Genomic DNA, 15,483 nt, shown 5'->3' on the forward strand with positions numbered 1-15,483 from the left:
TGGAAAACTCAACTATAGATACAGAATAAGAATGTAGTAAAAAGGACCAAAAAAACTAGGGCCAGGATTGCAGACTTCAGGACACATTTTTAAATTGTCCACCAAAGAAAAATAACATAACCTGAATAGGAGTGAAACTCACTTACGTAGGCGTGGATTTAGCCTACTGGACAAACTCTGCCCCCCCAGAAAGTGAAGGACTGGTGCTGTAACATACATGAAACCCTGAAAGCATTCTGGGGCATAGTTCACAAGACAATGAAAGAAACGTATTCATTTAATATACCTTGTCAGCCTGGCCCAAACACTTATTTTGTTTTAGAAAACTTTCATAAAGATATGCTGATAGTAACGCAATTTGCTTATCTGATAAAATGTCAGAATCAATTTTATTAATGATATAAAATCGAGTCCAATTCATCCAATGGTATGACAATCAACAAGAATTTTCCTAAATCTATATTTTCTGGAACGTGAAGGCTTCTCAGAGTATTGCGTTATTAAGTTCATATTTCCTACCACAAAATGCACATTGAGAAATGGCTCCTTCACCCTCCACTCATCCTGTACATGTGGTTCAGTAATGAAAGTTCAAGTCAAGCAGATTTGATTACTTGAAAATGCAGCTTGGAAAGCATATTTTGCGTGCTAGTCGGCCGAATAAGTTAAAACTTGGATACATCTTTGAAAAACCAACCTTGCTCTTCCCTATTTGGTGGTTATATCGGTCCATCCCCATTTTAAACAGCAACGCTGATATTGCATCCTTTCCGGGTTTGGCAGTTTTTGGCAACAGCACTTTGAACTGGTCCATGAAATCCTGCAGAAGACAAGACACGAAGGTGGAATTTGAACACTTCCCAGTATGGCAGCCTCTGAAATACACGTCTGAAGTGCTATTCGACTCAAGCACTCTTCCCAAGTCGCTCATAAGGCACTGAATAAGGGCTCTAAGTTCAGCCAGACCAGGATGGCACAGACCTAAATTAAGATTAGATCAACCTACATGCTGATGTGTATCATAACGGACAGCAGGAACAGTGAGGAGGGATGAGAAGCCACAAAATAGAAGAGAAAATCCACAGAATAAAAAGAAAGCAGTGCATAAAGAGAGTAGCACTGAATGGCCACGGAGTACAACACTCAATTAACCTAAAGTAAACAGTCTTAAAAAAAAGCGTAGAACAGAATAACTGTTAGAAAGAAGACAAACTTAGTGCAGGACGACCACGTACAAGAAAATACAAAAGTTGGCAGCACATCAACAGTACAGAAAGACCACAGCATAGAACAACTGCAGGTTCCACACCACAAAGGAAAAGATGCATTTAAGATGGGGTTCGAGCAGCAATTTTAGTAGACAGTCCTCCTCAATCTTTCATTTTAAAGGCAATGAGGCAAGGCTGCAAAGCAAAAAATCTTGGTTAAACACTCAAGTAAAACTGCATTTCAACTGTCCATTTTTAGATATTTCCAGGGCCTACTTTGAAAAGTTATTAAGTGGCGATGGTGCTCGTTATTGAGATTGCAATGAGGCAAAAGAATATTAAACCAGCATTTACAATGCAACGGTTTCGCCTTTGGAGAAGTTAGAGTTATTGGCATTGTAAATGACAAAATTTGTATTTATGTGTTGGTTTTGAAAACAGATAAATAAATGGCATTGTCATTTACATTGCCAATAGCTTAATCTCTCGCAAATGTGAGAACTATTGTACCCTACGGACGAGCTCAGCAGACAGCAATTACTACCACACACACACACACCCAGAGCCACACACACACACCCAGAGCCAGCCACTCACACCCAGAGCCAGCCACACCCAGAGACACACACACACACACCCAGAGCCCCCCCCACACACACAACCAGAGCAGTCACATACACACAGCCACTGGAGCAGTCACACACACACACACACACACACACACACACTGGAACAGACACACACACACACACACTCTGGAGCCGTCACATACACACACACACACACTCTGGAGCAGTCACATACACACACACCCTGGAGCAGTCACACACACACACCCAGGAGCAGTCACACACACACATAGCTTGCTTAAAATAATGATATATATGTATGCTGTTTTGTAAAGTGTAGTACTAAATCTGTGAACACATTTTTAAAAAAATCTGATTCGTATTAAATGTTTGTTGCTAGGGACTGGAAGTATTCCACAAGAAATTACCAACAGTCTGATTCACACAGAGAAAACAGATTGAACTATGGCAAATCCGTTCTAGCCAGGGACAATTTTTCCTCTATACTCCCACTAGAAGATAACATTTGATTAGCAGCCAAGATTATACTCTGAAAACAGGTTCCATCATATCCCTCGCACATCTCAAGACCTAAACTTGCTTCTGAAAGATGCAAGATTCAAACTATGCTCCTCTGCCACAAGTTCATAAAACATAATAGGAAGCACTGTGCCTAGAAGTGACCCAATTTCAAAACGCCCACTGCAAGATAACAATTCTTCTCAGGACAGCTGTGTCGGATTGAAATTCCCTTATCCTTCTTACAACGCTAACCCCATTTATCTTCTTCGGGAAACACCACACAAGCCACACCTACTCAAATAGTTCCTCAACTAAAATCAACATTAAGATTAAGACATTATCTTTCCAAGTTCTACTCTCCTACATCAGCTGTTTGTTTCATGTTGACATGGTCATGTTGATCCCTATTTGTTACATTTACATGTAAAGTGCCTTAATTTGTGCTCTAGAAAGTTCAAACAAATGGCATTTACCCACCTTCCTTAATAGTGCTCTCACTCCATTCAACCAGAGTACTCCTTATACACTTTGCCTCCTTACACCTCCAACATCTGCCCACAACTGCCTCTCAGTCAGTTTTTATATTGCTTTTCACCTTTCAACCCTGAGATCATGTCTATACTATATTTTGCCTTTTTGGAAACTGCGGAATACCTTGCACCACACAACTGGCTGTATTTCTATTGTTCTTGAGCTTCTTTATTGTGTTTATTCTCCAACACTATTTTTACTGAAAAGCACGAATTAATATGCACTTCATGAATCTGTTATTTTTAGCCGTTCAGATGGGCCAATGAGTTAAACTCTCGCTTCTGGCATAAGATTTGCATGTTAAGGACTAGGATTCCTGCTAGGCAGACCCAGCCTTTCATACTTCCAATATCGGTAACTTGGTTACCATTGAATTTGGTAATAAGCAACCTATCTACCTTAGAGGCTTAGCAAAAGCAGAAAGGTGCTGTAAGGCAACGTTTTTCAACGTCTACCTTGCTCCTCTGGCCGCCGTGGTAGAATCCTGTGGAGTCAGGGTGGTCTCTTAAGCTGACGATACTCAGCTTATATTCTCCTTCAATGACCACTCGGACTCCACATTTGCCAACTTCCGCCAATGTCTCGACGGCATTCGTGTCTGGATGACTAACAATCATCTAAGACTCAACGCGGACAAGACAGAGGTGCTGTTTTTTAACCAGAAAAACCCCATCCCCTCCTCACGGTGGTGGCCCACTGCACTTGACCCTGCTCCCTCCCCGGTCCACGCAGCCCGCAACCTAGGCTATCAGTTTGACGACTCTCTCTCATGTAAATCCCAAGTCAACAAGGTCACCTCTGCCTGCTCATGAAGCTACGAATGATCAGGAAGATACTCCCCTACCTCCCATTGGACGCCCGCCGAACAGTTACCCAGGCCCTCATTACGTCCCATCTGGACTACGCTAACAGCTTATACGCTAGCGCTCCTCAGTATCTGATCGATCGACTCCAGATCGTTCAGAACGCGGCGGCCAGACTGATCGGAAACATCCCCTACCGCCAGTCAGTCACCGCCTACCGCAAGGAGCTCCACTGGCTCCCCATTGCCAGCCGCATTCAGTTTAAGATCCTCACCCTTGCTTTCGGAGCTATCAACGACCTTGGGCCCAACTACTTGAAAAAGCGAGTGTCCATATCTCATTCCATTAGATCCTTGAGATCTAACAACCTACGCCTTCTGGTCACCCCTCGCTTCCGACGCGCCAGAATGGGCGGCAAGGGGTTCAGCGTTATCGCTGCCAAACTGTGGAACCGTCTCCCTATTGATCTAAGGTTCTGTCCTTCTGAACCCATTTTCCGTGCCAGGCTAAAAACCTGGCTGTTTTCCAGACTCTGATTTCCTTCTTGGCTCCCTTTCTTTTCATCTGCCCATGAGGCTCTGGTTCTAGCGCCGGGACACCCCTTAGGGGGTAGCTGTGCGCTCTATAAACTACAAAAATAAATAAATAAATAAATATAATAAATAAGGCGTTGTATGAAACAATGTATTATATAAAACAATGTTTGTGCTTCCCAGCCAGATTTACCATCTGTCAAATTTGACCGTGTTCCCTTACAGAATCATGTCTTACAAGTATATGCAGAAGGAACACTTATGATCCCCTTACTGCAGCAACGCCGTGGCTCCTCAAATATTATTATTTAAAAAAACCAAAAGAAATACTTTCTTCTGCCGTCACGGCACACGGACAGCGGGAGGCACACGGACAGCGGGAGGCACACGGACAGCGGGAGGGGGGCGGGCAGGCACACGGACAGCGGGAGGGGGGCGGGAACGGGGACACGAACAGCGGGAGGGGGGGGCAGGAACGGGAAGACGGACAGCGGGAGGGGGGTGCGGGAACACACGGAAAGCAGTCAAATTTGACCGTGTTCCCTTACAGAATCATGTCTTACAAGTATATGCAGAAGGAACACTTATGATCCCCTTACTGCAGCAACTCCGTGGCTCCTCAAATATTATTATTTAAAAAAAACAAAAGAAATACCTTCTTCTGCCGTCACGGCACACGGACAGCTTGAGGCACACGGACAGCGGGAGGCACACTTATGATCCCCTTACTGCAGCAACGCCGTGGCTCCTCAAATATTATTATTTAAAAAAAACAAAAGAAATACCTTCTTCTGCCGTCACGGCACACGGACAGCTTGAGGCACACGGACAGCGGGAGGCACACTTATGATCCCCTTACTGCAGCAACGCCGTGGCTCCTCAAATATTATTATTTAAAAAAAACAAAAGAAATACCTTCTTCTGCCGTCACGGCACAAGGATAGCTTGAGGCACACGGACAGCGGGAGGGGGGCGGGCATGCACACGGACAGCGGGAGGGGGCGGGAACGGGGACACGAACAGCGGGAGGGGGGGCAGGAACGGGAAGACGGACAGCGGGAGGGGGGTGCGGGAACACACGGAAAGCACTCACCTGGACTTCCTCCGGCGGCGGTCGGCCGCGGAATGACGAAAAGAAACCTTGACGAACACAAAAATAAACCTCGCCCACCGCCGCACTGACGTTGTCAAAGGGGCAGGATGAGTAACAAGCATTTGCAATGCAATAGGTCTCGCATTATTAAAGTTAGAGCTATTGGCATTGTAAATGGCAATGCCTTTTATTTATGTTTTTGTTTTTAAACATTTACAATGCTAATAGCTTAGCCCCTTCGCTGCGGGGGTAAGAGCTGTCAGCATGACCGTCAATCACAGAGAGAGTATCAAAGAGAGCAGCACTCGACAGAAAGTTAGTTTCGGTACCTGCAGGTCTGTGGACTGATGCTGGGGAATAAAATATAATGTGCACTGTTTGTTTTAAATAGTTTCTTGAGCATGCATTTAGCAAGAATTACCTTTCAAGTGATATTGGTAAACAACTCTAATGCAGGTTACGATTTTCAATGCCATAGTGCTTCAGGATTGTGAATGTAAAAGCAGAAGAGGTAATAAAATGTAATACAGATCTTGCTAGTCATTCAGTCAGTCTTCTGTCCGTACTGATGGTGATAAGAAAAGAAAATAAAAAGACTTACAAAGTATTGGTGCCTGGCTGTGCTGCTGTTTCTTCGCCTCGTGTAAATTTAAAGCAGAAGTGGACTAGGGCTGTAGGCGATTTGTGCTCAATTATTAAAATCCATTGTGTCTGTGTCCTGTTCTTTGCCTTGAGAAATCAAAAAAAATGGGCTAACGTATTTTCACTCTCTGACCCGTGCATATTTTTGCTCTATCTAATAATAGGGGAGTAGCTTGCTAAGAAACTATCTCATGCATACTGTTAGCAGTAGGGACTTTAGTTACAGCAAAAGTTGCTGTATGAAAATAATTTAAGGCAGGATGGATGTGTTATCTCATGCGGGATGGGATGCCTTGCATCATTTACTTGTGCATTTTACAACAAGAATGAAGGTTGTACATTGTAGGTCTCGGTTGGTGGAATTTCGTTTATCTAAAGACATCTAAGCATTTATTTTTAACAAGCTTGTGAGTAGTAGGTTTTTGATTTTTTTAAAGCAGCATGGGAACTGTGTTGCTGGCAGGCATTGTGACAGTTGCACAAGACACTGCCTTTGTATTCTGTGTAGTGTGCACTGCACTGTTACAGTCCATTTTCAATCTAGGAACAGAGAAAAAGCACAGCTCAATAGGTTTCCATTAAATGTGTTCTCCGTGTTTTGCAATGTGTGATGTTGCCAAGTTGACACTTGGCAACATCACCTATGCAAAACACGGAGCTTTGTTTCAGCATTATAAGTTCCAAGCTTATTTTTGACATGGAAACAGAAGAATTGCAAGTTTAACTTTGTTATCCAGGGACTAGATCTACATAGGAATGCAGGCTCAGAATTTGGTCCATACGCCTGTTTTAGGGAAACTGCAGCACATATTAGGAAAGTTCGTGCTGTACTGTCTACAGCTTATACAATAACAGCACATTTTCTTAGTTAATGTATGCAGAATGACCACAGTTTTAACAAAACAAGTCATGGACCTCTCTCCATGGCGCATCTGTAGCGAACAGGTTAACAATATAGTCCAGGGTCCATTTGTCCGAAGGGATGCAGCTACTATATGCATGTTTTAGACCATTACAATGCAATCCTAAGAGCAGGTGTGTTGGGTGTAGTGTTTTATGAGATTACATCGATTCTGGAGGCATCTATATACACAGTCACCTTTGCGGTCACAATCCTGATGACTCAACTTTCACAAAGCAAAGCTCTGTCTTGCTTACATTAAAGCAGGGTGACATCATGGAGGTGATCCTTGCCCTGGACTGACCACAGAGGTCAGCTGCAAACCTATTGGTCACCATGCTCCCAAAATGAAAGTGGAAGTAGGTCCTAAGACCTTGTAGATGTGTACATGGGCATATTAAGAAACTGCGTAACGAATGACCCAAGTGCGTCATAGGGGGAGGGAGCATCCATCACAGAAAAGTAATTCGATATGGCAGGCGCACGTGTACTGTTTGACACCAGCAGACACCAAAACAGAAGTAGTGCATCTAAATTCAGTGTTTTTCCGATTCTTCAGAAAAGCAAATATTACCTTGTGTGCAGTTTTATCGTGTTTAACTGAAAAACAGAAACGTTACTTGCGTTACCATGGGAGATCTGCCACATTAGGGCAAATTCACTAAACAGAGATGTGCCACTGACAAGCTTAGATGGCATCCTAGGGTTAGGCTACAGATGGTCAGGGCACAGTGCTAATTAGACTCTTCTCCGACAAATCCAATCTACAACTCCTTGATTTGCACTCACAGAAATCCTTTAAAATGAGCTAGGATGGGAGGCACAAGATACTTTCAGGACTTAACATGATTCAATAGCCTTATGGAACATAATATTGTGGAGGAATTCTCACTATTTCTGGTACACTCAAGAGGGTACCTACATGTTTATATAACACTGAGCTTACTTCAGTTAACAGATAGCCTGGCTTCTCGGACTTTGAACATTTCAATTTAACATCAACTACTGACATGAGGCATACCAAAAAAAAATAATCAACTTAACTAGGGGGAGAGGAGCCCCTTCAACTAATTCGTGAGTAATCGAGAATCGCTAAAAAATGCAAAACCACAGCAAGTTACTCCATAAAGCCATAAAGAACTTGCACATTGATGTTGAGTACTTTTACATGCGCACTGTTTGTGTGCCCATTTGTTTGTGTTGTTTTCAAGGTGTCATTTGAGCATCGTGATGAAATGTGGGTGCGGGATATTAATCTCCCCCCCCCCCTTTAAACAGAGACGCCGACGCATGCATATTTAAGAACCAGGGTCATTCTTTATGACACCTTTCTATAAGTCCATCTTAAAAATGTTAGGTAATGCATCAGTTCTACACGCAGCAGCATTGGAGCCTCTGTTAAGATGCCCCTGCTGATCAAGCACAAATACTGAACGCGCGCTCAAAATGCATTCTTATGGCGATAGCTTGGGCATAGGAACTAATGCACAGACCAACAAAAAGCATACCTTACGACCGTAGTCTGTCCGCTAGCTATACCACCCCGACAAAACAACAATCGTTAATGGTCACACACTGAAAATTGATTAATTAGCAAAAATACATTATTTTGGCATTAGTTTTCGTATGACTACCCTGATAATCTAAGTTGTCCACAACGTTGTAGAAAAAAGACAATCGCCATACAGCATTTTATTATTCAGGCACGCCAAATTGAAGAGTCGTACTCATACAATTAATTGCTGGAACTTAAAAAACAAAACACAGATGTAACGAATACAATGAAGATAATTCAAATGTATTTACACTGACAGGTTGAACGGCAATGACGGGCCAGGCACATCGTATGAAAAAACTAGCCGAGGCCTCTGATGCTTATCCGTGAGGGATGACCTATTTTAAGTGCCCCGATTGGCCAGAGCCGCCGTCAGTCAGGAGACGGGTCTCGTGCAGCCAGGCTGCTCTTCCGGTGGGAGGGAGAAGCCGCTGAGAGCTAGAGGCGGGTGTAGGGCAGCGATGCGAGAGGCCTGGATGAGCAGGGACCGGGAGGCGCGCCGCTCTGTGGGGCTTGCAGGTCGAACTTAGAGGTAAGAGCAGTTACTTGTTACAACGTCTGTGGGCTGGATGTGAAGGGGCTAAATAGAAGAAGACAGAGCGTGCCGGGCTTGGAGCGCGCGTCATCCTCGAGGAAGGTTGTGTGCCTGGGCTTTCTCGAGCGTATGAGCGCTTCGATGTATGCGGCGGGGGGGGGGGGCGCGTGTGTGTGTGTGTGTGCCTTCCTGCCTGCGTGTGAATGTGTGTGTTCAGGGAATCTGTGCCAGGGGACGTACACGGCGCCGTGCTGGGCGTGCGCGTGCACGCAGTGTAATCCAGCCGAGGAGAAGCTCGTGGCAGTTTCTTGTCCTTCATTCCCCCCGAGTCAGCTAGCTATAGTTCTCCACCTGGACCCGCATCCTTCGGATGCGTGTATTCCAGGCTCGACCTAAAAATGGCAGAAACGCCCCCGAATCTGCTCCGCAATTGACGGACAGATCTCTGTTCCAATGGCTAGCCTCCATTTATGGAGCTAGCCAATGGAACAGAGGGGCGGATTCCCAGCCACACAGTGTAAGACATAAGTTTTCGCCTGCGCGAATCGCTGCTTGCGCAGCTTTTCGCCAGGTCGAAACCTAAAAAATGAATAGGACTGAGAAAAAAGGGTTTTGGGGTCAGGTGGTGCTGGTGGGAGAGAGAAACTTAAGCACTACGCTGAAAGAATTATCGAGCAGCAAATTATCATATAAAAATTCTATGTTTTATTTCTCTTTTTCCATTGATCAACATTCGCCTGAACTGCTCATTTGTTGTGCCTCTCTAAAATACAATGTATGGTCTTCTTGCCCTTTGGCCTTTTCACTTTGGAAGGTGACAGTCAGATAGTCTTTGGCTTGCTTGGGCCTCTGCGAACCATGCTGCTTTTTTTCCCAAAAGATCTGCAATCGCTGCAGATTTATTAGATGGAGCAAGAATGCAATGTGGGTAAAAGAATATGGTACTCGCTGTTCCCTTCTTATCGTCAATCCTTCGGTCCTCATTCTGGGATTCTCCTACTGCCATATTCCAAGATGCGGTTCAGTTCTAAACAATTTAAGATTCCAACACTCATCAGATAGTTTCCACTGTCTAACTTCTTGCCCCCCCACAGACCCTGAAAAACATTCTCTTAAGTCCTCTTCTGACATTGACCCCGATATCTCCTCCCAACACGATCATGGGACTTTCGCACCTTGGTTTCCTTATCTCTCTGCACTGCCTGCACCTTTTCTGAAACATGGTGGCCTGGCCTTTAATCATAGGAGAGACCACAACTAGCCACATGTGCAGGCTTGGCATTGGCTGTTCTCGCCTCAAAGAACTGATTTTGGGATCAACACAGCCTTTCATTATCTTTTTTACGAACTGTCACGCGAGTGGCTTCCAGGCAGTCTTCGATTTTTAGTCCACATCCATTTTATTATCGGCACTATGCAAGGATGGGACCTTTATCATCTTTGCTCCATTATGGTGGGTCTGGTCCTGGAAAAAACCCTTTCTTAAAGCTGTGACCTGGAAATAGCGAACGGATTTAAAATCAACCTCTTCACCAGGGCCAAATGTCCAGCTTTGCATTATCTGTACAGTACGAATGATTTGCAAAATCAGAACCAGAGGCAGAGTAGATAATGGAGTCGGCTTCTTTCCTTCTTTAGTCTGCCTCCTCAACTTAGTAAACCTGGCCCCATCTTTCTCAGTCCAAGAATCAGCTTTTCTTTGTTCTGAACTACGCATGCCTCCTCAGCACCAAATAACACAGAATAGTAATATTGGATCTATACATGTAAAATAAATGCCTGTCTGTTGAAGTTAAATTTTGCAAACATTTTGAGGACTGAATAGACCCTAGTTTTAGCCAGAGAGTAGGATAGTGTTTAAAGTAACCATAATATCGCGTCAATAATGATGAAAGTGGTTTGTGGCTATTAACCTTAAGAGGTTTTTAGTGAGCTTCAGACTTGTCATTTTCAACTGGTACTCGGATGTCACTGTGCTCACAGCAGTATGTTCCATTAGATAATGGACAACACCCAGCCGAACAGACAGAACACAGCGCACGCCCAAAGCTCACATTCTCCATACAATTGATTATAACCAGGCTCACAACCGTGCCAACTACAGAAATCATAAACAATCACAAGGTGGAGGAAACCACATTAGTCTGAACATTCCCCACAGCTCGGAGGCACCATACAGTTGGATTTATTGATCTCACACCAGCATCCCCACTCTTCAAAAAACATTACTGCTCACCAAGACAGCACCGCAACAGCAAAACTGCTTTATTCACAATATTGTGGACCCAAACAAGACACCATAGACTAAGGGTCTGATTTATATCATAGCGGACAAGTTACTTCGTCACAGTGGTGACGGATATCCCATTCGCTGGAATATATAAATCTAATACGATATTATGGAATTTATGTTTGGGCACTGAATTTACTTCATCGTTGTGATGGAGTAAACCCTCCGTCAAAATGTAAATCAGGCCGCAAGTCACTTCCTACAAGTACTTCGAGACTCTCGGTGCACATACCAATGTTTCCGATGGGAGGTACCCAAATTTGTAAAGCTCTCTAGCTACACACAACACTACAAAGACATACATGACAGATCAACCTCTCCTGGAGTCCTGAGGACACTCTTCAAACAATAACAAACTCTAGTTTGATGAAAGCCTCAAAAGCAAAGTATGAAGCTACTCGATCCAGACTGCACAGCAACGCCGTACAAAGGGCAAAGCAGCAGTATACAAAATGTCTGTCGACAGAATATGCACACACTACTACGAGCAAACAAGTAGGAGGATGCAAAAAGCAGGAACTGGTGTTGCCTGAGCCCTGCCGCTACCAGGCAGTTTTCTCCCATACCTGGAATGTGTACTTGGCACTGTATCCCGATCTTCGTATCCTCACAGTCTCCAGCATTCCAGTGTACCTCAACTGCTGTAGAACCAGTGCCTCATCGAAGCACAGCGCCATCTACAGGACAGAGAGAAAGCAGCGATCGAATGAAGTCTTCTGGTGTTTGCCTTGAGGACACAAGCCTCTCCTTCAGGTTATGCAGGGCTTGCAGACCTTATGAGATTACCACATTTGAGATGCCAGTGCAAAATGTCATCTTCATGCCAGCACCTCCCTTGAGGCCTGTATAGGTCATTTGGCAACCCACTAATAATGGTACCCTTGGCGACTAACTAGAATTATCTAGGTATAGAATCAGCTCAGAGAAGGGAGCAGGACTAATGTTCTGGGTGGGAGGTTGCATTTACGTACCTTCTCTGCATTAGAGCGAATACACCGGATGAAGAATGGTTCTGCTTTGCCCAAAGTCTCAAGCAGTTTATTGAGCGACGTCTGAAACAAAGAATACATGACACAACGGGCAATTTCAGAAAATATAATACATGTTCAGTTGATTTTTTTGTGTATTCAGAAGACAGTTAAGCGAGAACTACAGACTGTCTACACACTGGCTCAGCAAACTTTCCACGCATTTCTATTGTTCATTAATTATTCTGTCTCATACTTTAGGTTAATTTAAACACTGTATACAAAATTAACATCCCTGCTCTACTTTATCGAAAGCATTTTTTTTAAAATTCCACTTGTAATTTTTACAGGGGGAGGGATGATTGGAAAGCGACCTGAATAGGACACATTGCATCACCTTGCCGTATTACTTCCAGTTAGTCCAACTGATGGGTTTGCCATCTGAGGCAATGGTGTTTTTAGCCTTGAGTGGTACGGCAATACATTGTTTGTCGAAGGAGTACAACATATTAACTAGGCATTGAGCTATAAAGTCACTAGTTTAGTGGAATTGGCTTTAAACAGGCCTTTTATTAATGGACTATCTCACACAGTAAGGAACACCAAAATAATAGATGCTTTTGAAGCTTGCGCGGACTCTAGCTTCAGAGAAGGTATTCACCGTAAGCTCTTCTAACCAGATTTCAGGTCATGTGAGGAGGAATATGAGGATTGTGCCTCATCAAACGTAGAGCCATCAAGCCAGATTCCTGCTGTTCGGACTACTGGACGGTGCACACCCACCAAACAATAAACAGAAGGTGTCCATCTTACCTGAAACTGGGCACCGATGCTTGGCGGCTTCTTCTTTTTGTTCAGGTGCAGAAGGGATTTAGTCGTCCGGTCATGCAGTGTCATACTGACAATCAGCTTCAACGACTTGGAATCCAGCAGGTTCTAAAGCCAGACAGAAGACAGGGGTCAAATGTGCAGGGGCTGCTAGGAACAAGAAACAATTGTCATCTGAATCACCCAATTATCAGTCCTGCAAGAGATGGGAAGGCCATGAGCTATTTTTAATATGAAGGCAAGGATAGCCGCAGGAGGGATTAGACTTGTCTAGTTGGTTACGCCAAACTGAAGTATCTCCTGTCAGGGTGAACAAAATTGAGCAGCTGTCTTTTGTAGGTTGCTAAATTCTCAATTTAAACTGTTTTCTCATCACTCCCTTTTTTGGCACAAAGACCAGAGGTAAAAACACAAAAGGTAATTCACCTAAAATTGCTAAAGAGCCATAAAGAGGGGAATTAGTCATTTGAAACCCAGGTCTCCAGATCCCAGAATATGCAGCATAGTCACAAATCCACATCTCAACCCACCCAGAACTAAATAAATAAGCAGTGATATCATCGATAAAGTCATTTCAGATGTTACACTGATGCTATCAGTGGTATTACTGAACATCCCATGAGTGATGCAATATGTGAGGTCATTAGCAGTGCATGGAGAGGCTGCGAGCCATGGTTCCTTTAGGGCACAAATTAAAGCTACTTGAGATAATCATCACTGGCAAATTTCAGTGGTTTTGTTAGTTTAAAACTGTGTTTTGCTGACATTTTCACCTAGCTATGCTGTCCCATTAACCTTTGTTTTTTTTCATTGAATAGCTTTTTTTTAATGTAAAGTAAGATGTCCATCTTGGGGCACGGCGTGGCGTTGGATGCAGGGCCTGGCTGAATAACCCAACGTCAGGCAGCAGGAGGAGTTTTACTATCCTGTTACAGCGTATTTTCACTCAGCAGGTGAAAATATGTGGTACTACTATAGTAAAACGTTTTTTGCATGTATTCACATGCAAAAAACTTCTCGCCTGAGCGAGAAACGTGTCAGCAAGTTATTGATATCCGAGGAGCCTGCATTCATTTTTGGACTTTATTAAGTACACGCTGAAAGTCTTTGAAACCACAGGCTTTTTTTTACAGGGGCTTTAACCTCTGAATGGGACCTCATGAATTCAGTTAGAGACATCACTTTAAACACTTCCGCTGAAAAAAAACACTTTTCAGGACCCTAATATTAATTGGAATTGTGCTTCTCTTTATTTATATGATTAAATAGGTTGTACATTCCTCTGTTGTGTTTGTAAGTTGTAAAAGGTCTGTGTATCATATATATGTGTGTGATATTTCTACCATTATAAATAATGTATGAATAACCATTAAAGTAACCCAATAGGAGACAGTGAATACTACCAGTGTGATCCTGAATAATAAAGTATTTATTACCTGATGGTCAGTGGGAGCTATTATTTTGTATGATCATTGTATGACTCATAGGGCTTTTTGATCTTTGCTACAAGATAAAACTGCTGAAAGGAGTTTTATCTTCAGGGCATGTTGGTGTAATTCAACTCAAAATAAATTTTATTTTTTAAAAGGGTGTAAATTCCCTGTAGATGGTTTTGAGGGTTCTGCACACAGGTCACGAGCCTGGAAGAGAGTGTAAACACATGCAGCACCCATCTAAAGTAGGCTGGGTAGTAAATGCCATACACTACCTAAACATACATGCATGCATTAACACACAGCAATTAAAGAACCACATTTTTACGGGTTACCTTGGGAATGGTCTGCTTTGGTTTGGCACCTTTTGCTTTCCTGTTGGAAAAAGGATGTTTTGTGAAAATGCAATTTATTTGCAAACTCCGTGATACTTAGTTTACTGATTAGTATGCCAAGCGTTGCAAGCGATACATTTAGAAAGCACACTCCAAGCAAAAAAGCAAACAAAAAGCATGTTACCTAGTCACTGAAAGGCAGCAGAGAAACCAATGGTTCCAATCCAAATGGAACTTCAAAGGAACAAGGAGAGTGTTCGGACTGCTAAGTGATGCTCAAATGAGCAGAACAGGCCCTGGAAAACGCATACCGTGATCCCACTCTCAAAGCAAATTTAATTTCAGAAGGGTGAAGAACATGTTGCCATGTATGCCCGACCCGGCTGTAGGAATAAGACACAAGGAAAAGATTCTGAAAGCCTCAACAAGGGCCGCCCTCTACTACACGTAGAAAGAACCCAATACGTAATCATTTACACATCGTACCGTACTGCTGGAAAACCTTCCACCTCTGAAAAGCACTGCTTTACATAACAAACGGTCTAGTAGAGGCCTAGTAACAATGGCAGAGAACAGTGGACACCTGTGGAGAGGTGGGAAGTAAGTTAAACATTGACACTTCAGCTGTGGCAGCATGAACAGCATGTCAAGGGGCAAACACTGAGGCAAGACTCCCCAACACAATGGCAAGCAGAGACACAAGCCCTGTGGTGAGCCACAGGCTCTCGAATGGGCCA

The 15,483-nt window shown here is 43.6% G+C and overlaps 1 protein-coding gene across 9 annotated transcripts in view; it reads right to left on the reverse strand.

The window, feature by feature from the left end:
- MYO9B (myosin IXB) overlaps positions 1-15,483 on the reverse strand; it is a 443,882-nt gene that overhangs the window by 207,020 nt on the left and 221,379 nt on the right. For all 9 annotated transcript variants that reach the window (XM_078671320.1, XM_078671318.1, XM_078671314.1 and 6 more), the window contains 5 exons: positions 14,747-14,786; positions 12,964-13,086; positions 12,154-12,234; positions 11,749-11,859; positions 698-820 (listed from right to left, as the gene is read on the reverse strand). In XM_078671320.1, coding sequence (XP_078527446.1) covers positions 698-820; positions 11,749-11,859; positions 12,154-12,234; positions 12,964-13,086; positions 14,747-14,786 — 478 coding nt within the window. The remainder of the gene's footprint in view (positions 1-697; positions 821-11,748; positions 11,860-12,153; positions 12,235-12,963; positions 13,087-14,746; positions 14,787-15,483) is intronic.

The sequence above is a fragment of the Lissotriton helveticus genome, chromosome 12, assembly GCF_964261635.1.
Source record: "Lissotriton helveticus chromosome 12, aLisHel1.1, whole genome shotgun sequence".
In the NCBI taxonomy this organism is placed as follows: domain Eukaryota; kingdom Metazoa; phylum Chordata; class Amphibia; order Caudata; family Salamandridae; genus Lissotriton; species Lissotriton helveticus.